This window comes from Canis aureus, chromosome 15, assembly GCF_053574225.1.
Source record: "Canis aureus isolate CA01 chromosome 15, VMU_Caureus_v.1.0, whole genome shotgun sequence".
Taxonomy (NCBI): Eukaryota; Metazoa; Chordata; class Mammalia; order Carnivora; family Canidae; genus Canis; species Canis aureus.
Window position 1 is genome coordinate 7,524,583 of NC_135625.1, and position 21,177 is coordinate 7,545,759.

Genomic DNA, 21,177 nt, shown 5'->3' on the forward strand with positions numbered 1-21,177 from the left:
ATTTTATATTATTTATTAGTACACTTAATGACATGCTTTGTAATTATAAAGTTAGCTAACCTAGAGTTTTTCCAAATGATCAACTAGGCAATGAGACCATGCCATTCGATTTTTTTTTTTTTTTTTTGGAGGAGTGGGAGATTTTTTCTTGAACATGGCTGTGCAGAAAAATGAAAAGCTTCATAAATTTGCACAAACTGAATACATTCAACTAAACCAGCACCCAGATCAAAAACCAGAAGCCCTTTCTCCCTTTTGTTCTATTTTATTTGCCACCCACTTTCCAGAAGAACCACTACCCTGAATTTTAATAGGATAGACTCATCTTGACCTTTTGGAGAACTCTGTTTTGTTGAATGAGTCCTCTACACAATCAAGATGTGCCTCACAAGCATCTTTCACCAGCTAATCCTCAGGGAAGACCCTTCTTCTGGCCAGTGTGGGGTCCAGTTACGACACAAGGGGAGCCCACTGTGAGCTAATCAGCCAACACGGATATCTTTGGGGTATCAAAGATCCTACCGGGCAGTGTTTCTCAAACTTTACCAAGCCTGTGAATACTGTGAAGGGCTTACAAAAGCACAGATCATCGGGCTACATCCCCAGGGTCTCTGATTCTTTAGGTCTAGGGGTAATGCACGTCTAGCACGTTCCCAAGGAACGCAGATGCTGCCACCCAGGGGGTCTCACTTTGATAAGCAGTGCCCTCAGGTAGACACCTACCAGCAGACGGGCAGAGAAGCATATAAAGCTGGAAAAGATAAACTTCACATTTAGCATTTCACCAATACTTAAGACTACTTTGTCGAAGTCGTTGATGTTTGCACTTTACCTCTCCAAGTCCAACCATCAGTTCACAGTATCTCTGAATTTGTCCTAATCTCAAATGTATGTCAGCAGCTTCCCTCAGCCTCTCCTCTTTGGTGGGGACACCAATTCCACCACCAAATTTAGACATCTTGACTGTTGTCAATTCTTGGGCTTCAGACTGGTTAAACAGAAAATAACATTTCCTAAATTTTGTTATACAAGAGCTGGTGATAACAGATGATTATAAAAGCATGACAGGGGCACATATTTTAAAAGCATGTAGCACTGGAAATTAAATATTTTTAAAAATCAGTATTTTTTCTCTGTAAAATATGATACTTCCTCCACTCTAATATTCTGGTGTGGGTGCAGGGTAAAGACTAGCTGGGTCGGGTGTGGGCAGACAGGCTAAATCCCACTGTCCTTAAAACTCACCAGGTGTGGTTATAGTCCAGGGGTTAAAAGGTCATGAATGATAAAGTGATATGTAAGTACTGGAAGAAAAAATATAAAAGTCTGGAATAAACATTAAAAATGACAGGCTCAGTCTAATTGGCTCCTGTTCTATCAGGAGGTAAGACCTGTAGTCGTTAGGTGGGGTTGTGACTACAGAAAATACTCCTTTATGAAAATAACTGTTTTGTGGGACCTTCAAATCCACACCTCTGGCACAGTTCTCGTGCTCTCCCAGTCACGTTAAGCATGGATATTTTATTGCAAATATAAGTGCTATTTCCTCTTTCTCATCCCAGCTCTGGTTTGTTGGTACGGGGTATCACTCCAGGTATGAGGTAACTGGTGATTTTGTAATGGAATTTAATAAGAGCTCTAATACGGCCAGTTTTAATAAAACATATCCCAGAATACAGTCTTTCAGGCCTCTGAGACTAAAATCAGAGTGGTCCAAATGTCACGGTTATTTGGTAATAGGGTAAAGCATTTCAAGTAGTTCCAAGTGACCTTTGAAAAATTTCACGAGATTCAACGTATGGAAACCATGACTGCCTTAACTAGTCTCAAATAATTCAGACTCTCAAAAAAAAAATTCAGACTCTCATAATTGGTTTTTACTGATGACTTATCTCCTCAGCGTTCATTTACTTCAGTCTACTAACTCTAATTATAGAAATCTTCCAGAATAATGTTTATATTTTAACAACGAAAAGGCAAAAATAATTCTGCTTGGGGACAGGATACCTGCATACTTGACTTACCGTTCTAAATTTAATCAGATGTTTCAAATGCATTATTCCTTTACAGTAGTTTTGAGGAAGCAAGCTGTCGTCCTGCCCTCTTATCACAGCGACTAAATTCCATAAATTGTCACTGCCACCTGGAGGCTAAAAAGGTTGATACAGAATAACCAAAGATAAAATAAATGAATTATTTAAAAACCCCCAGAATTTTGCATCTTCAAAAATATGATGAGGCATATCTAAGTTGAAAGATTAACGAAATAATAACTGTATTTCATTTATTGTTTCTGGTTTCCATTTGCTTTCTCACTCTGCACCAACTATGTTCAGAGGGACTCGCTGAGTTGGGGTGATACATGTAAATATGTGATAATGACAATGGTTGTAATGACTCATTTTTGACTACAGGGAAAATGTTCATATTTAATTCCTATAATAAATACTCACAGATAAACATTCTGAAAACCATCTTAGTTTTTTTGCTCGAGGATTACCAGTTAGTTTCTCTATTTCGTGTTTAATATCTCTTGATACTTTACCACACAATAGAGGAGGAGTGCCTTGTTCTATGGCATGATCTAAAGAACAGACATAATTCAGTGAGAAAGGATTGCTTATAAGATACTATTTAAAAATAAAATCTAATACATGCACATTTTCAATACCAGTGTTCCCGATAATTTCTTCCCAAGATCTGTCTGCCAGAATATTTATTTGTAAAGGAGTGATTAGAGGTGTTAATGACCAGAGTCTCACTGTAGAATCACGGGAGCAGGAGGCCATGGTGAAGGGGCGGCGGGGATGACATGTTAAACCTGATGGAAAAAATAAACCTATTTTAACTAAAGTAAACACCAAAAAATATTATTTATCTACAGGTACCTCATAACACTTCTACAGAATTGAAGTTATAAGGAAGAGTTTTGAAACGGCATTTTCATTTTGGCTGAAAATGACATAAGAATAGAGTATATTACTTAGCATATTCTATAAATATGAACACAAAATTGAATAATGATTAGCGAATGGTCCTGGATGAAAATGTTGAAATTACATTACAGTTGGGTCAGCAGTGAGCAGACTGTCACACCCGTGGAGTACATGGTAATCTGTGAGGTAATGGTGGATGGACAGAGGTTCTAATTATAAGAAGAGAGTTGGGACTTTCCAGTTTAGGACATCCAGCAACAGGATTCTCTCCCACACTCAGCCCCCTCTGCCTCAACTGAAAGGCCACTGAGGTCAAGTATATGGACACAAGTGGCTAGACTAGGGTCACTTTCTCCTGAACCATTTTTGCATTCTTAATTCACCTACTTGTGCCCATCAAGATTTGGGTTGTCATATGAAAGCGACACGCAGAAGACAAGAAATCGGATTTCCATACCCAGCTCAATCGTATTTAAAGACTTAGTTTCACATAAAAAAGCAAAACGTTGTCCTAACTATACAACAGTAGAGATACAGTAATGGGTAGATAAGTTACATCTACTTTATCACGGATTTCCTGTTTTACAACTTCCTTCTGAGTGATGATAAAGGGCGGGAGAAAAATCCAAGCCATGTGCGTCTGCATGCATATGTGTGTGTGTGTGTGTGTGTGTGTATGTACACACAGAAACACAATAGTTGGTTGACATTTTGGGTTATCATCTGTATATTCTGATATTTCAATAATAAACAACCACACAGTTTCTAATAAGAAAAATGTTATTTTAAAATGAAACACTGTAAGGTTTCTTTAAAAATACTGTATGTCTTAGAAATTATAAACTTCATTAATACAGTAAAATTTAAAAATGCGTGAAAAACACTTTACCATATACATCTGCACCATGATCATAAACAGTATCCAAACAAGTTCCTTCTCGAGTGTCCCATACTTTTATAGTGTAGTCCCAGCTGCCAGACACGAGGAGATATGGAATCTCAGTATTCCACATTAATCCCCTCACAGGTGCAGTGTGGCCACTAAGAATGTTTATGCAAGCATCTTGAGTGTAATCCCAGATTCGAACAGAACTGAAAACAGAATATTATGTATATTATGTATAAAATACCATTCAGGTTATAATTTGTCTAAAGTATGGACACATTCTTAGTGGCGCACAACAATGATTTCTCAGTATATCCAAAGGGCATTTTAAGATTCATGATACGTTACGATTCTTTTCTTTATAGCAGATGAAAATGAACAATTAACTACGCCAGAGCTAGCCTATTTCAATAGATTTTCCCCCTACTTTAACTGGTCCTTTACAACTGATAATAAATCTATTATTTCACAATTTATTTACTTAAAAGGTTCTTTCTTAAAGTGAAATAGAGAAGGCCAAGAAATTACTAATAATAGGGATACAATAATTTAATGATACACATTATTTGTAAATCATGAAAACATAGCATGCATGATGATGGGTATTATTTGAATAATCAATTCATCTTTATGTTCTTATCAAAGAGTAAATCATTCCTTCATGTTTTGGTCAATAAAATAAGTTGGTTAGTAGGTGTAAAATCACTCTAAAATCAAGTACAAAACTTAAATATAACTGGATTCATGATATTACTTGAATCTACCAATTGTACAAAGTACAAATGCTACTGAAATAATAATTTGAACTCAAAATCAATTTAAGGCCTCCAAATGCCAACTTCGCCTGAACAATTCATAATAATTTTTAGTTGCAGATTTATATCAATCTTACAATGCCAAAATATTAATACTTCAAAGGTTATATTATGAAAGAGATACATTATATATATATTTAATTTCTTTAAGGCATATTTATTTATGCCTTCTATAAAGATTTCCTTCTTTTTCTTTTCCCTTACGCAGCACAGGACAATATATCCAGGCATATCACAACCTAATTTTGTGCTAATTCCTGTTAGCCTTGAAGTTATTTTGGTTGATATCATACTTTCATAATGTTAAAGTGACATGTATCAAAATACTTTAATGTTATCATAAGGGGCGCTCACAGGTGTTCTTGCTTTATGACATAATTTAGATTAGGCAAACATCAGGCTAACATCATAATTATATTTTATAGTCAAACATAAGAAAAGCATTATATACCCCATTGTACATAAGCATATTTAAAGGTGCTAGGCAGCATGTTATTACCTATATAGTCATATTAAGGAACTAATAAACAGAATTTACAAAAGATTTTCAAGTTTCATCCTCATAATTAAGTAAAATGTTTGCTATCTTTTTGACAAATATTTCTTAGACAATGGCTGAATATCATACTTTTTTTTTTCATGTAGCAATAGAATTCAGATACTGAAGTCCATGTTAACAGAGAACAATCTCATAAGTCAACTCATTCACTTGGACATGATAACCTTACTGTATTTTTTCCAGTGATAACCCACAGAAATCTGACCATTGCTTTTCTTAGGAAATTTGGATGGATGCCAAAGTTTCAAGATGAAAACAGTCAATTATTCAATATTAAACTTCTGGCTACTGTATACTATGATTTCTATCTGCATAAAGTAAGATTTCTCTTATCTAAATTTATCTCATATTCAAATACGGACCAAACTGTATTATGCAAAATCTATCCTGTTTGAATATAAAATATAGACAAGATTTCAGGAACTTTTTCACAAAACCAGAAAAAAAAAAAGGTTAAATCACTCTCATTTCTAAATAAATTCTCTTCATGCTAAAATATGATCATCTTATTTCCTATTCTTAATGAAAAGAGAGTAGGACTGTTTTCCATATTAAATATCAGGACATTACTAAAAATAAACTCTTCTCTATATTTTACAGAGATTTGTTCATTTCAGGGTTTTTTTTTTCCCCTTTCCAAACCGATCCTTTTGAAATTTTTGTTTCTCTTAACTCTGTTGCTAATAAGACAGAAATAAGCATCCATAGTAAGCAAAACGAGGAAATAGAAATCATGAATAAGATGATAAGCATGGCAAGATTTAATTTACTATGGTTAAATGTAATTAGGTAACTGTTAATTGCCTGTACATCTTTGTTATGTACATACTTAAAATCTTTCCATCCCTAAGTTGGATCATATAAATATATGCATTTCTAGAAGATTATAAGCTTATGATTTTAAGGACTAAAAATTAGAATCCAAAAAATACATACCCATCATCAGAACCACTGCAAAGTATGCCCTCGCTCAGAGGAGACCATTTAACGTGGAACACTTTTGCAGTGTGCCCACTAAATACTTTCAGTGGTTGATCAGAGCTGGTGGCTACATAATAGACACGAACATTTTTATCTTCACAGCCAGTAGCTATCATGTCTCTGAAATATCGTCAATGGCACAGTAAAACATGAAAAAAATGATATTTGTTACTGATAATTTTAAAATATACCCAGTTCTAATTTCTAAAACTAAAATTTTTTGCTTCCTTAATGAAGTTAGACCTAAAACACGTAAGTAAAAACCATTATTCTCAGAAACTGCCCTAGTGCAAAGTTTTTTTTATCTTCTCTTTTAATCAGTTGCATTTTTAAGTTTTCAATCTTAGATCAGAGGTAATGGAATTCCTATTTCTATAAGTTCTTTTTTTTAAATGTCCAGATTCAAAACTTCTTGAATATTTCTCACATCTTTATATTTCATACCGTAGGTCTTAACAAGGGTCTCCAATGGTGAGTAACTGAGATCTGCTTCCTCACTGGTAAGCAAATTATTAATCACTACATGCCCTGACCACTGGTAAATTTTTTCTGTGGCATGAATACAAATAGCAGTGCTTCCCCTGAAGGATGCTGGAACGTCTGCCCACAGACCAGGGTTGTCCCATCCGACAGAAAGTCACAGTCCTGGTTTCCCCATTGTCTTTGGTGGCTGCACCAGTTTGAGACACTTTAACTCTATGTTCCAACCAAGGATCTTCTATAAATATGCATGGCTATGATCTTTTAATGATCTTTGTCTGTTATACTCAAGAAAATGAGAGTAAATTAAGCAACCATGTATATCCATCTGTATGTCCATCTACAACCCAAGTGGTCATACGTGGAACACTGTTCCAAATGGACTTGGGAGGAGTAGAGTGGGCCTGTGGGTATCATGGGGCAACAGTGTCCCTGAGGAATGTTAACAACCATACAAACAGGCTCCATGCTCCAAACAGAAGTTACACTTTGGATACAACTGTTCTCACAACCTTCCTCAAACTTCAAATTGTTGATTTCTGCCAAGTGGGTTGTAGTACTTGCATTTATTTAAGGCCACATGCATAAATACACCGGTTTGCAACCTGGCCTGCCAATCTGTAAATGTGCATATTACATCTAAGTCCCACGGATAAATGGGCCAGTTTCTACATGTGGGAAAACATTCTTTGCATATTACAAATATTTACATGTACACGAGTATGTTTTTGCATACGTGTATATGGATACATGATATAAAATCTTAACAAATTATAAACATTCAAGGAATGCATGTACAGCTATCCAAATTATAAATTCAGAGATATATTATGCAGTCAAATGCTCTACCCCTGAGCTATACCCCCTCACAGATATATTATGAATAAATGTTTACAAGTTCAAAATATTTTTCATGTTATCTCCTAAAGGGCTACATAAAATAATGGATACTGCTATTAGAATATTTTTAAAAGGCTTTTAAAAATAAAAATGAAATTTATTAGGTACACTTGGTAGTAAGCATAAAAGTTAACTATAAAGGACTTTTTTAAAAAACAACAAAACAAATTAATGTCTAGTTTTTATTTCAACTCATCAAATGCTTAACCCATAAAACAGAAAAATAAGAATGCGGAACTGTTCTGTTGGTCAGATACAAGATGACTTCTATCTATTGTGTATTGAAGAAATAATTTTTAAACATCTACTTTGCTCTAGGCACAATGAGGGTTAGCAGCACAGTGTTTTGCTAAGAATATACTGCTAAAAATAGATAACTCAGTTGCTGATCTCAAGGAGATAACATTTTAGAGGGTGAGACAGCCAACTTCTTACTAAAATTGTGGTTTTTAAGATTATATGTATTTATTACTCATGTGGTCAATATTTATGTACTCTTCCAATATCCATCTTATATTTCCTCTGTCTCCTCCCTGGTAACCATCAGTTTGTTCTTTATAGCTAAGTTTGTTTCTTGGTTTGCCTTGCTCCCTCTCTTTTAGCAAAATAGCATTTTGCTATTTTGCTTAGCATTATACTCTCTAGCTCCATCCATGTTGAATATTCCATTGTATTTATATATACACACCACATCTCACCACCCAATCATTTTAACTATATTTGTTCTTCCAACCCATGAGCATGGAATGCCTTTCCATTTCTTTATGTTCAATTTCTTGCATTAGAGTTTTATAGTTTTCAGAGTACAGGTCTTTCACCTCTTTGGTTAATTTTATTACTAGACATTTTTTTGTTTTTGGTGGAATTATAAATGGGACTGTTTTCTTAATTTCACTTTCTGAAGCTTAATTATCAGTGCATAGAAGTGCAAGATTTCTGTACCATGATTCTGTATCCTGCAACTTTACTGAATTCATTTATCAGTTCTAGTAGCTTTTTGGTGGAGTCCTTAGGATTTTCTATATAGAGGATCATGTCATTTGCATATAGTGAGGGTTTTACTTCTTCCTTGCTGATCTGGATGCCTTTTATTTCATTATGCTGTCCCTGCTGTAGCCAGGACTTCCAGTAACATGCTGAATAAAAGTGGTGAGAGTGGACATCCTTGTCTTGTTCCTGACCTTACAGGAAAAGTTCTAAGTTTTTCACCACTGAGTATGATGTTGGCTGTGGGTTATTCCTATGAGGCCTTTGTTACAGCAAGATATGTTCCATATAGATGTACTTTGCAGAGGGACTTCCCTGTTGGGCTCCTAAGATTTTGCATTTTATCCTACAATCACTGTAAGCAATGGAATGGTACACTCAGATCTGGTTGTTAAATTCTCTGACTTCAACATAGAGAAGGTTAGGTGGGAGATAAGGAAGTAGTGACAAAGAATGTGAATCCTAGAATCGATTTAGAAGTCTTTTGACGAAGTCCAAAAGCAAAGTATTACTGGTTTATGGCAGGGGAGGGGAGTGGTTGGAAAAGAATAACTAGATAGATGATATCACAGGAACTGATAGCCGACTGGAAACAGAAATTGGGGGGATGATAAGGTATAAAAGAGGCCAAGGATTTTGGCTTCAGCAGCTCTGTTGTGAACATTATCAGGCCACTGAGATGGGGAATCCGGCAAGGAGGAGCTGGGCATGAGCTCACTTTGCATAAAACTTCTGTGTTATAAGTTCTTCTCTATTTACTGAAAGACATCCTTTTGTATGTGATTTGACTCAGAATACAAATAAGATAAGGTTTTAATATTTTAGTATGTATATTTTCCACTTGCAAGACAGAAAAGCATCATTGCTCGTTATTTTCACAATATCTCAAGAAAGTCTGGATTTTTTAAGTATAATTTATATAGCATACAGAGAGGTTTGAAATGTAAGATTCTTGGAAGTGTAGTGACTTAAAGGATCAATTTCAGTGAAGGCCTGACTTGGATTATTTTTTAAATCTGAGCTGATTTTTACATGGTAAAAAAAGCAAGGATGACCTTTCAAAACTATGCACATAAGTTCTATATTTTAGGAAAAAATCATCCATTCCCAAGGCATTAGCATTATTGGGCAGCAATAGAAAGTCGTGGTGGACGACTGGAGAGATTCCTAAAAGGGTTTAGGGAAAGGACTGCACTTCCATGGTAGAAGCCACATGCAGATTGGACTTAATTTCCATTTTTTATTAGTTAGTTCTATGTTTCTTCCTAAAGCATCAGCTAACATGAACAATCAATTACAAGGCTAGACAGCAAGAACTCTCCTAAAGAGAGTGATGAGCATTACCTCTGGGAATAACGTTAAATTTCACGCTTATTTAAAATCTCAGAAGTTATTGTTTATCTTGGGGAAAAAAATTCTTACTTATTGTTTTGGCTCCAATCACAACCGAACACAGCAGCTGGATGTTTGTATTTGTGTAGCACTTTACCGTCAACTGTTCGAATAATACTGAAATTAAGTATAGTATGTTAATAGAAAAAACAACATTCTAAACATTATTCATAAAAACAAAGCCAGAACTGAATAATTTGAGCATAAATATTTTAGGATAGAGACCTTATCTTCAAAGCACAGGGAACATTTAAAAGTACTGAGTAAATGATATTACCAACTATAAGTTAAGTATATTTACATCAGATAGTACTAATTATGGCCATCCACTTAAATTAATTTGAATGTGATAAATTTTGATTTAGAAACTATTTCTAACAGAACACTTTTAGTTGAGGAAAAACATAGTTTAACACATATATTTTAAAACAATGATAAAACTAATATGCATTCAATTTTCAGCTTCAAAATTCTGCAGTTCAAAATTTATATTTCAAACAATTCATTTATAAGTGCTGGTTGCACATACTATTACACCAAGTCCAAGACATGTAAGTTGTAACATTGTTGTGCATATTCTAAGTGATAAAACTAGACATTTGGAGGAACCTCTCTCCCCCAAAGGATCTATTTTAGCTACAAAATTAAAGAAACTCTAATACCCGACTATACCATTTCCATAACACAAGGACTATTGGTTCCATTAAAGAAAAGATGAAGCTGTGTGTAAATTAATGCATTAGAGGGTTTTAAGTCTTTAGAAAAGACCCTCTAAAATATTAGGCCGATGAAAACTTTTGAGGCTACTGGGGAGTGGTAGTGACCTATGCTTACAAATGTGTAGTCATCACGTGTGGTATTTATCAAACCAGTGGGGTCCTCAAAGTACATGGTAAAGCTAATGGGGTATCGCATTAACAAAAAACTCTGAGACACATCTTTTGTATTTTGGTATTTATCGATTAATAAATTTCTTTTCAGGAAAAAAAAATCACTAATATGGCTATTTCCGAAAATTTCAACTTCCTGTGAAGATCTCTGGTTTCCATAACAACTACCTTTTTCATTGAAATTAAAATGTGAGGATGAGAAAATTGGGCTGGGTATTGCAAAACCTAACAGGAGACCATCTTTACTATATTCTCAACAACTACGCATGTCTATACCCCCTGTGAAAGATGGCCATACCTATAGCTACACAATAGCATCATCTTGATAAAAATATTTGTTTAACTCAAAGACAATTCTTTCCCTTACATATATTCCTTGGAAACCTACTTTTGCCTGGTACTTAACAGAATTAAGAAAGCACTTGTTTCTGAAATACCAGGTCAGAGATGTTAGTCACCTTCCAAAAAAAGGCATTTCCCACAGTCATTACTTTATCCCTTCTTATAAAGGCTTCTCATACTTTTTTTAATAATAGCACCTACAAAAGGTGAGCAAGTTTATTTTTCTAAAAAAAGATTTATTTATGTGGGAGAGACATAGAGAGCACAAGTGGGGAAGAGGGGCAGAGGGAGAAGCAGACTCCCCACTGAGCAACCAAGCAGGGAGCCCGATGGTGGGGCTCGATCCCAGGACCCTGAGATCATGACCTGAGCCAAAGGCAGATGCTTAATCCATAAACAAGTTTCTAGAGCACTTGGTATCTCCTGAATCACCTGTAAAACTGAAATAACACTCCCCCAAAAGTGTGGTGAGGACAATTTAGACTCTTAGTGAAAAGTTCCTAAAGTTTCTTTGAGGCAATTCACACACAGTGTTTTACTTATAACTCGGGTAGTATTTTGTTTAGAAAGACATTACTGGTTTATTTATTTTAAGTATCACTGCACACTTATTTATTACTGATAGAGCAGTATGGCACATGCCCATATGGGCTTACCTGTATCTAGGACAGTCGGTAGAAGCTGTACAGGTGGAACCTCATTGACTACTTTGATGTATGTGCTAACAGGACACAACTGGTATTATCTAATGTATCTTTTACAAGCAGTACAATTTCATACATAGTACTTACCAGAAACCATCACCACTGCAGGTGGCTATTCTTTTGGAATCTTTATGACTCCAGGCAACGCAGAATATTCCATTTTTTCCATGCTTCAAAAAATGCAAAATACCTATCAATAAAAAATAATTCACCCCTTTTTTCTCTTATTTATTTACTTCTTCTAGTATTGCTTTTCTGTTAGGAACTTACTCTACATGCTGACAGAGGTATTATTGTCAACAGCAGAAAGCTGAATATATACTTTAAAAATGTAGAAAGCTATCACGCTTAAAAAATAAAACCCCGTGTTAAGAAATCAATTAAGTGGCCCTATTTCTGTTTTTGGAGATGCTAGTAGAGAGCCAGAACTGCCTCCTCAGCCATCTATTGATTAAAGATCTGCTTAGTGCCTTTTCCAGAAGTGCCAGTGTGGAGACGAAGACAGGGATCTACCGGCTTCCCAACCTAGTGCCACCACAGCTACAGTGTATGGAATAATGCAAGCAATCGTTATTACTGGTCGTTCTTCTAAATTTCAAAGTTTTATTTTTATAAAAACAAAGGAGAAATAGTTAAGGTTTTCCCTGTAACAAATCACTCTATACTGACCTGTTCCTCTGCATTCTCGGGCTGGGGAAGGGGAAGGGATAGTTACGACCAGTATGATGAGGATTTGTAAAACCACAAGGAATATATTATACATGGGAATGTCATTCGTCAACTGGGACATGGGTGAGTAAAGGTTGCGATCAATCTATTTTCAGCTTTTATTTAACTTTATATAGTAGTTTAATTGTGGCTGCTGCTAAGGAGAGATTAAATTGACATTTTATCTGGAGTTTTAGGGTGACCTTACTAAAGTGGTCTCCAGTTGCTGTTTTTTCCTCTTTGGGGGGTGGTGAAGGTAGGTAGCTGTATAAAGACTGGTATAAAGTGGAGGCAGTCTCTATACTCATGTAACTGAAGGAGTGGAGGCCCCCCCATCCATCAGCTTTACCCCAGGAAAAGGGCACCTAGGGCTTCTCAGACCCTGCATTTCCTTCTGTGAGACATACGTAATTCAGTTAACTCAAGCTAGCACTGCCCGACATCTATTATCCTAGGTTTAAGCACTTCTATATCAGCCTCAACTAAGTTCCCGAAAGCTGGGAAGACAGGCATGGGTGTGAGACACCCCTGATGCCAGGGTGCAGTGCCGATGGGCAGATATTGAGGTCACAGAGGCCACGGTGTAGATGTGATGCCTCAGGACAGCATCTTTGATTTTAGGTCAAAAGTTTCTTTCTCAGATTCATTTCTTCTTTGCTTTTTACAGGACTATTATGGGATAAGTGCTGTTCTTGATGGGAGGGCAAAGGGGAGGTTGGGGGGCACTGCTGAATTTATTGTTCTGTAGAGAAAGGGAGGGACGTAACTGTATACAGTCCTTTGTCAACGCTTCCTCTGAGAGGCAACACTGTTTACTGGTGGTTGTAAAGGTCCCCTAATGCTCTGCATCTGGGACAGTGCTGTAGTGTCCCCTAAAAGATCACAGCTGCTTGATCCTCAGAGAAAGATCAGGCTTTTGTATAAGTCTTTCAAAATTTCAAATATAAGGCATTTTCAAATAAGTTATATATTCAATAAACTTCAACAGTAATCATTGGATATGAATGAAATTTCAAAACAGTGAGAGGTCCTTTCCTATTTCCCTTGATTCACATGCAACATATTATCATGAGATCACATGCAGTGTCCAAATATTAGTGGAACTCCGTAAAAGAGGGGATGACAGTTTCACTCCAGGCAGAAGTAAGTACAATCTGTGACACTACGAGCAGGAAGGGGGGAGGTATTAGTGCTTGTCCTGGAATAACAGAATTCAAGAGGAGGACAGAAGTCCAGGAAATTCTAGAATCCAACTTCACCATCTTACAGGCGAAGAATCAGGTTCAAGACATTAGATGATTCTCGCTATGTTAAAAGCTAATTGTTAACAGAATTTAGACTGTAATTCAGAACTTGTCCTGAGTTTAGTCTTTTTACAAATATTGAATATTTGCCCAGATAATTTTGTGGAGGATGATTCAGAATTCCTTTGAATCTCAAATGCAACTTTAGGTGAATTTTTATATCTTAGACCCAACTACATTTTTCAGAGTTCATTTTAACATGTATATGTTCACTTGGATTTTTTTTTTCCAGCAATAGAACATAATGTCGACCTGGTGATTATTAAATTAAGACAGAAAAGCATTTACAAAAATGAGGTGGTATAAGACATTGTACTACTCAGGTAGCAATAAATACACCTTACCTCATTGAATCGTTGCACCATTTTGCCCCTTTTAATATCCCAAATAAAAGCACCATTTCGGGAAGTTGCTCCAGCAATGCAATTTAAATCACCTTGGGAAACAATTTGTTAGACATTATGTGGAATGTTTGCCACAGATATAATTCTCTTTTTTTTAAAGATTTATTTATTTATTTATGATAGACAGAGAGAGAGAGAGAGAGAGAGAGAGAGAGAGAGAGAGAGAGAGGCAGAGACACAGGAGAAGGAAGAAGCAGGCTCCATGCCAGGAGCCTGACGTGGGACTCGATCCTGGGACTCCAGGATCGTGCCCTGGGCCAAAGGCAGGCAGGCGCTAAACTGGAGCCACCCAGGGATCCCCTGATATAATTCTTTTCAAAACGTAATTTTTGAAAATGTAAGACTTGCAATTTGCAAAGTAATTCCTTTTGAGTTTTTCTTTTGCAATGAAAATTATCAAATGTATGCAAATAGAAAGAGAATGGTATGAAGAATCTATCGCACAGCTTCAACAATTCTCAAAATATTGTCAGTCTTGTTTTGTCCCTCCTGGGTCTCTTTGGAGCATATCTCTGACATTCTATCATTTCATCAATAAATACCTCAGTACAGATGTCTAAAATACTCATTCATTAACATGACCAACCTATCACAATCATAAATACCAAAATTTTCAATAATTCCTCAATACTATCCCCTTTCCAGTCAGTATTTACATTTTTCTTTACATTACATCTAGTAAGTTTTTTTTCTTTTTGGTTGGGAAAGCATTTCTGTAAGCAAAACACATGAAAAAATTCAGATTTTTTTAAACCAAAAACATAAAGAATGTTCTTTGTTTTTAACAAATAAAAAAATCTGTGAAAATCAAACTGCTACTAAGTTAGTAGATTATCTAGTATTTAAATATTTTTTGCAAGGCAGTCAAAGAAGAGGATTTCTCCATTAAAAGAAAGGAATGGTGGTCCCATGCTAGTTAGGAATAACACATGGCGGAAATACTTTGTGATAAATGATTATAAAGCTAAAAAAATAAGTCCTTACCATATTTCTAGTATTTTCACTCTGCTCCCCTTTTTGGGTCTTCAAATTATTAAGGAGAAGTTTCCAAATTAATTTATACTTTTTTTTTTCTTGTGGGAGCTACTCTAAAATCACACAAGTTATGCAATCCTCCATCCTCGACCCTACTTCCATCCTTATCAACCTCCATTAATCCTTTATATTTTAACCATATTAACTAAAAGTAGTCACTACTTTTTTAATTTTCAAAAAATTAAAGAATGGCCATTTTCTAACATTTTTACTTTCTTGAGGCCGAGTCTCCATGTAGAGAGTGAAATGATGCTTTAAGTAAGATGGGAGCTCGTGTGTGATGAATTAGAACAATGGTTTTTATGGTTGCAACTTCCTTTTAAGTTTTAGGTTGGAGACTTATGTAACATCTTCTAGGAGGAAGACTGTCTACCTAGGAGCTGCCCTAGCACTGTGTCACTGCCCTGCTGGCCAGGACCCTGCTGCACAGGAGTGGAGGCCACTGCCTGGCAGCCCAGGCTGGAAGATCAAATTGATAGCCGTTCAGACCTGACTCCACCACCAGTCACTATGCACGTCGTCTTGGATCGGTTATTCAACCTCTTGGACCCTCAACCCTCCTTAATAAATGTTAGTAATCCCACAACGGAAAACAGGGATGACTATGAAGAAGGCAGCAGACCTTCTTAGGCAGAGACCTAATTCGTTTTTTGCCTCCCTTCTTAACTGGTGAAGTAACTTTATGTTTCAATCAGCCTTGTGTCCATATGGCACTAAGGATGTTTTGCTTAAAGGAATGATTACCATCCTGAAGAGTTGGAAGTAAACCTTTTTTCTGGATCTTTTTTCCGTTCATGCAATTTGAGGGATAAATAAAACAGCAGTACATTCTCAGCCTTTTTGGTATCACAGATCTTTCTGAAAATCTGAGTCCTATGATAATCTTTGACAGATAGAGGTATGTGTATATATATATGTGTATATATATCTCTCAGGTAAAATCTGAGAGATTCCCAGAATCTCTGAAGACATCTAAAACCAGACAGCCCAAAAATTCACGGCTAAAACTCCCTGTGTATAAGAAGATATTCTAAAAAATGAGCTATATCGTGGTTATATGTGAGTTTTAAATTAATATGTTACCACTAGGACAAACAAGAAAAGTATTCTATATACTTTATAAAATGAAAAATTCATTTGGGGGTGCAAAATGATATAGGGAAATAATATTTTGAAAAAAATGTCAGAGATAGGTTTCAAGGGCATCTTTTCTTTTCTTTATGTACAGGAAGGTATAAAAATAGCCTTTTTTTTTTCAGAGATCAAACAAAAGACCCTATCTGGCATAAAAGTTCTTCAATATTACAGAGGTGGAATTTATATACAATTACATGGTGGAAATTGAACTGTGATTTATGTATAATCATTCATATTTACAAACAGATGGATCAGGGAAAGATATGTATGATAATTTGTTTTATTATTTCTTTATTTTCATGTATTTGATTCACATGAAGATTTTAAGGAAAACTTTTGTCACATAAAATGTGTTATACCTCTAAAGGCATAGCTATACAAATGCAGCTAAAATTAGATGGGTCAGGATCATCTCTATTGATTGTGGTTTTTCTATATGATTATGTCATATAGAAAGGCCCAGAAATCAAAGTGCCTTGTGCAAGGGGCAGTTTATTTGAAAATCCCACAAAAACTGAGCCAATATATGGGTTGGTACTAATTGGCCTCTACAGTCATCTGGAGCAAGGTGGCAATGTGAGAAGAATATAAATCAAATGAAAATAAAAGTTGGGAAAGTCATTTAATTATATTCTTGATTTTAATAAAATACTTCTTACCTGGAGCCCATGAAAGGGAGTAAATGACCCCTTCGTTCCCCGGGGAGGTGTACACTGCTGTTAATGTGTTTATGTCCCAGACTTTTATAGTGCCGTCAAATGAAGCTGTCGCTAAAAGATTGGGATCATCAGGTTTGAATTTGCAGTCAAAGATAGTTTCCACATGTCCCTAGGAATGCAGCACACAGAAGTCACAACTACTGAGGGAAATTTATGTTATTAATAAACAAACCACAATGTATATAGTCAAGTTGACATATGTACTACAGTTTATAAGTATTTGTGTAATAATATATAACATACACAATTAGCACAGAATTGGAATCACCATCGTGGCTGAACATTCTCTGTGCTGACCTAGATTTTATTCAACCACAATGCCTCTAATCCCAACTAAATACAAAGATGTTCAAAAAAGTGTCATTTGTCAACCTTAAGAATGCAAAACACATCTTTTTTTTTAAGACTTTAAATTTTACTTTATTTGAGAGAGAGAGAGAGAGCACAAGCTGGGGGGAGAGGGGCAGAAGGAGAGGGAGAAGCAGACTCCTCCCGCTGAGCAGGAAGCCCTAGTGGGACTGCACCCCAGGAGCCTGGGATCACATTCTAAGCCAAAGACAGGTGCTTCACTGATTGAGCCACCCAGGCACCCCAAAACTGTTTCTTATCATATGTGAGATACCATGCTAGAAATATATAAAGCAATTAACTATTACCAGTTATTATTTTATTCTAGAAGTATAATAAAAAACAAAATGAAACTGAAACTATAGATCCACATGCAAATATCCTCTTTTTTTTATATATCAATGACATACTCCAAAAGAACTTCATCATTTTGGCAGAAATAAGAAGAATCCAGCATAGCCTTGATTTTTCATTAGCCTCATTCAAAATTTTCTAACAACTTTACTCTTTGAATGTTGTAAGGAAAAATATCATTCTCTTCTGACTGGCAGGCATTATTTTTTAAAAGATTTTAATCTACTCATCAATGAGACACACACACACAGAGAGAGAAGCAGAAATACAGGCAGAGGGAGACGCAGGCTCCATGCAGGGAGCCCGATGCAGGACTCGATCCTGGGACACCAGGACCATGCCCTGGGCCAAAGGCAGGTGCGAAACCGGTGAGCCACCCAGGGATCCCCTGGCAGGCATTTTTAAAGTGAAAAAAAAAAAAAAGACTGAAATAATTTATAATCGAGGAAAATTTTAGTTTTTATAGACTATAAAATAACATAGTTTAATATAGTTTAATACGAAGATATACACTCAACAGAAAGCCCACTGAACTTAGATCGCATAACCACTCCTTTGCTAATGTTGTTTTTTACAAATTTAAACATTTTCTTATTTTTTCTCCCTTCAATTTCATAAATTTTTTGGAAAGTAAATGGTACCTTAAAGTATAGAAAGAGTTTACCACACTGGAAAAATATTTTACATGGCAAGAAGACTAAAAAATCTAGAGAATATCTGCAAAAGGAATATATATATAAATAAGCTACACATATATATATTATTATATATAAGGGTGATTAAAGCTCTAGATTCCTTTTCTAAAATTTTCTACGGTGAAAAAAACCAACATTTGAAAGTTTCTTGAATGTCTAGCTGAATCTAATGCAAACCTGTAGAAAATAAAAAAGCGTTTTTATGCACTCTGAAATAGGGAGACTTAAAGCTGATTCTTGACAAATATTAATTACAGTACAATATACATTATTACATGCCTCCATTGGTTCACAGATTCATTAATTCAACAAAACTGATTAAACTCTTGCTATGTGTCAAGCACTATTTTAGATGCCTGGCACCAAGGTAAAGGTACTTTACCTTTGTAAAGGTACTGTACCTTTTGTGCTTGTATCCACAGCACAGAACCAAACCAGTCATGAACGTGAGTCCTGTATTATATTTTATATGGAGGCTTAATGATCAGAAGAACAAAAATTTATAGAATCACAGAATCGTGTTGCTTTGGTAATAGCAACAAATCTTAGAAAACACTGAATCTGACCCTTTGTTCATTTCACAGACATGAGCAACAAAGCTTGCAGTAACTGGCAGAGATGGGCTTGTCCTTCCTCCTGAAAGAATATTTCTCATTTTGCTTCTAAAATATAGTACAGCAAATGTAATTTTCCAATACCATATGAAAGATCAACAGGGTGTACACAAAAATGGGAAGACTACCAACCATGCAGAGTAATCGTGATAAGCTAAAGAAAAACATTAATATTTAGAGAAGTTTAACATTTAAAATTCAAAGAACTGTCATAGTTTTGTCATCCATCATTCCATACATAGTCTAAAATGTTTCAGCGAACCAAGATAAGGTCCTAACATAGAATTCTTTACAAAAGTAACTTTAACAATCTTGATATGTAAGTAAAAGTAAACTTCATGAACTAACACATAAGTGTTGTGTATAAAAGAAGGAAAGACCAGAGACATACCAAGTCCCTAAGAAAATCCCATTTCTTGGCTCCCATGTCATAAAGTCCAACTCCACCATCCAAGAAACAGCACACCGCATGCCCAGGAGGAAGAGAGAATGCCTGATTCTGTGTCAGAGTCGGGGGTGGAACTGCTTCACTTGTTGAGGACGTATGATGATTTTTAGTTGGAGACTGGGTTGAAACTAAAGAAGAAGAAAATACACAGGTAAATATTTACAGCAACAGGTTCCCATAAGCTGGAATGAAGCCACAGGGCTTAATTTATAAAGATTTCCCTTTATTTTCTTTTACCCAGAATTTCTCAGTGAACCGTTAGGCAACAATCACATTTTCTGCCAGAGAAGTACTTCCTCAGCACTGCCAAAAATTATACAGATGTAAATGTAAAAGTGGACGCTATTGTGAAGAGGTGTATAAACATGCAGGTGGAGGAAACTGGATGAAAATTAGTGAGGAACCACAATATGTTGTGAATATTTGGTTTCTTATGGCCCCATAAATTAAAGCACAGCATGATTACTTTCTAATTAGAATCTTCTTTCAAAATGCTGATTAATGGCTTACTTCCCCCTACACACACAAACATGCATAACAATGTCTTTATTTTAAAGCTAATAACTCTCTTCCACTAATTTCCAATCTAATGAAAATAATTATTTTTAAGGCTCCTTATAATTCACTGTAATTTAGCACCCAAATTCAGAATCACAACTGCCTGACATACATTTGCATCTCAATTTTTCTTTCTTCTTCCTTGGGTTTTTTTTTTCACTGTTTATTCACTTCCATTTCTCAACTTTAAATTTTATAAATGTCTCTTATGTATATCCTTTGTCTTGTATTTTATCTTCAAGAAGTTTTTCCTTAAAACATGAATATTCTCCTTGCAAACATAATTCAAAATAATGATGCTGCTGGAAATGATCAGACCAATCTATATTTTTTAGACCAATCTATATTAATTACATAGTGAAATACAGATAAATATTTCCCAGTAAATTCTATTTTTAATCCAAATATGATATTCCTTATTGCATTCATTTGGATAACAGTCGTTTCTCAGACTCTGAGAATGACAGCAAGTCCAAATTAGCATAAACTACTAATAACAAATGAGGCATTTGGTTCAATAAAATACTGCTGATGGTTTCATTAGAATTAATATGTTCATTGGGTGGTTTTTCTAATATTTTAATTTATTGACAATGTGGTTAGTGTTGACACCTTTTATGCACCTATGTATCTGTAAGTTATATTTTTAAAGAATTTGGTGAGTATGTCTACAACTAAAAATTTTCATTTTCACATTAATTTTTATTCCACACTTTGTTACTTTAAAAAATTGGGGGGGGGACAAGATGTCTAACAATAGGCCTGAAAAGATATGCTTAATAATGACAAGATTGGTATATGCTTCTTCATATTTTTGGTTTTTTCTCTAATGGGCAGGGGCTACTCTTATAACAAGAAAAAAAAAAAAAAGAAAAAAAATGAAAGAAGAGAATCTGTAATATTTCAGTCATCCCGTGATAGCAACCAAGAGAAGAAAACAAAAAACTTTAAAAATGTACAGGATGCATAAACAATATGCTG

At 35.4% G+C, this 21,177-nt stretch overlaps 1 protein-coding gene across 1 annotated transcript in view; it reads right to left on the reverse strand.

Annotated features, from left to right (window-relative positions):
* Positions 1 to 766: 766 nt before the first annotated feature.
* Positions 767 to 21,177, reverse strand: part of LOC144284246 (WD repeat-containing protein 17-like) — a 79,737-nt gene continuing 59,326 nt past the window's right edge. Inside the window, 11 exon segments of the mRNA XM_077848570.1 lie at positions 767 to 988; positions 2,025 to 2,150; positions 2,454 to 2,584; positions 2,672 to 2,821; positions 3,826 to 4,028; positions 6,133 to 6,297; positions 9,967 to 10,053; positions 11,960 to 12,042; positions 14,229 to 14,320; positions 17,120 to 17,288; positions 19,582 to 19,766. Coding sequence (XP_077704696.1) covers positions 782 to 988; positions 2,025 to 2,150; positions 2,454 to 2,584; positions 2,672 to 2,821; positions 3,826 to 4,028; positions 6,133 to 6,297; positions 9,967 to 10,053; positions 11,960 to 12,042; positions 14,229 to 14,320; positions 17,120 to 17,288; positions 19,582 to 19,766 — 1,598 coding nt within the window. The 3' untranslated portion in view covers positions 767 to 781.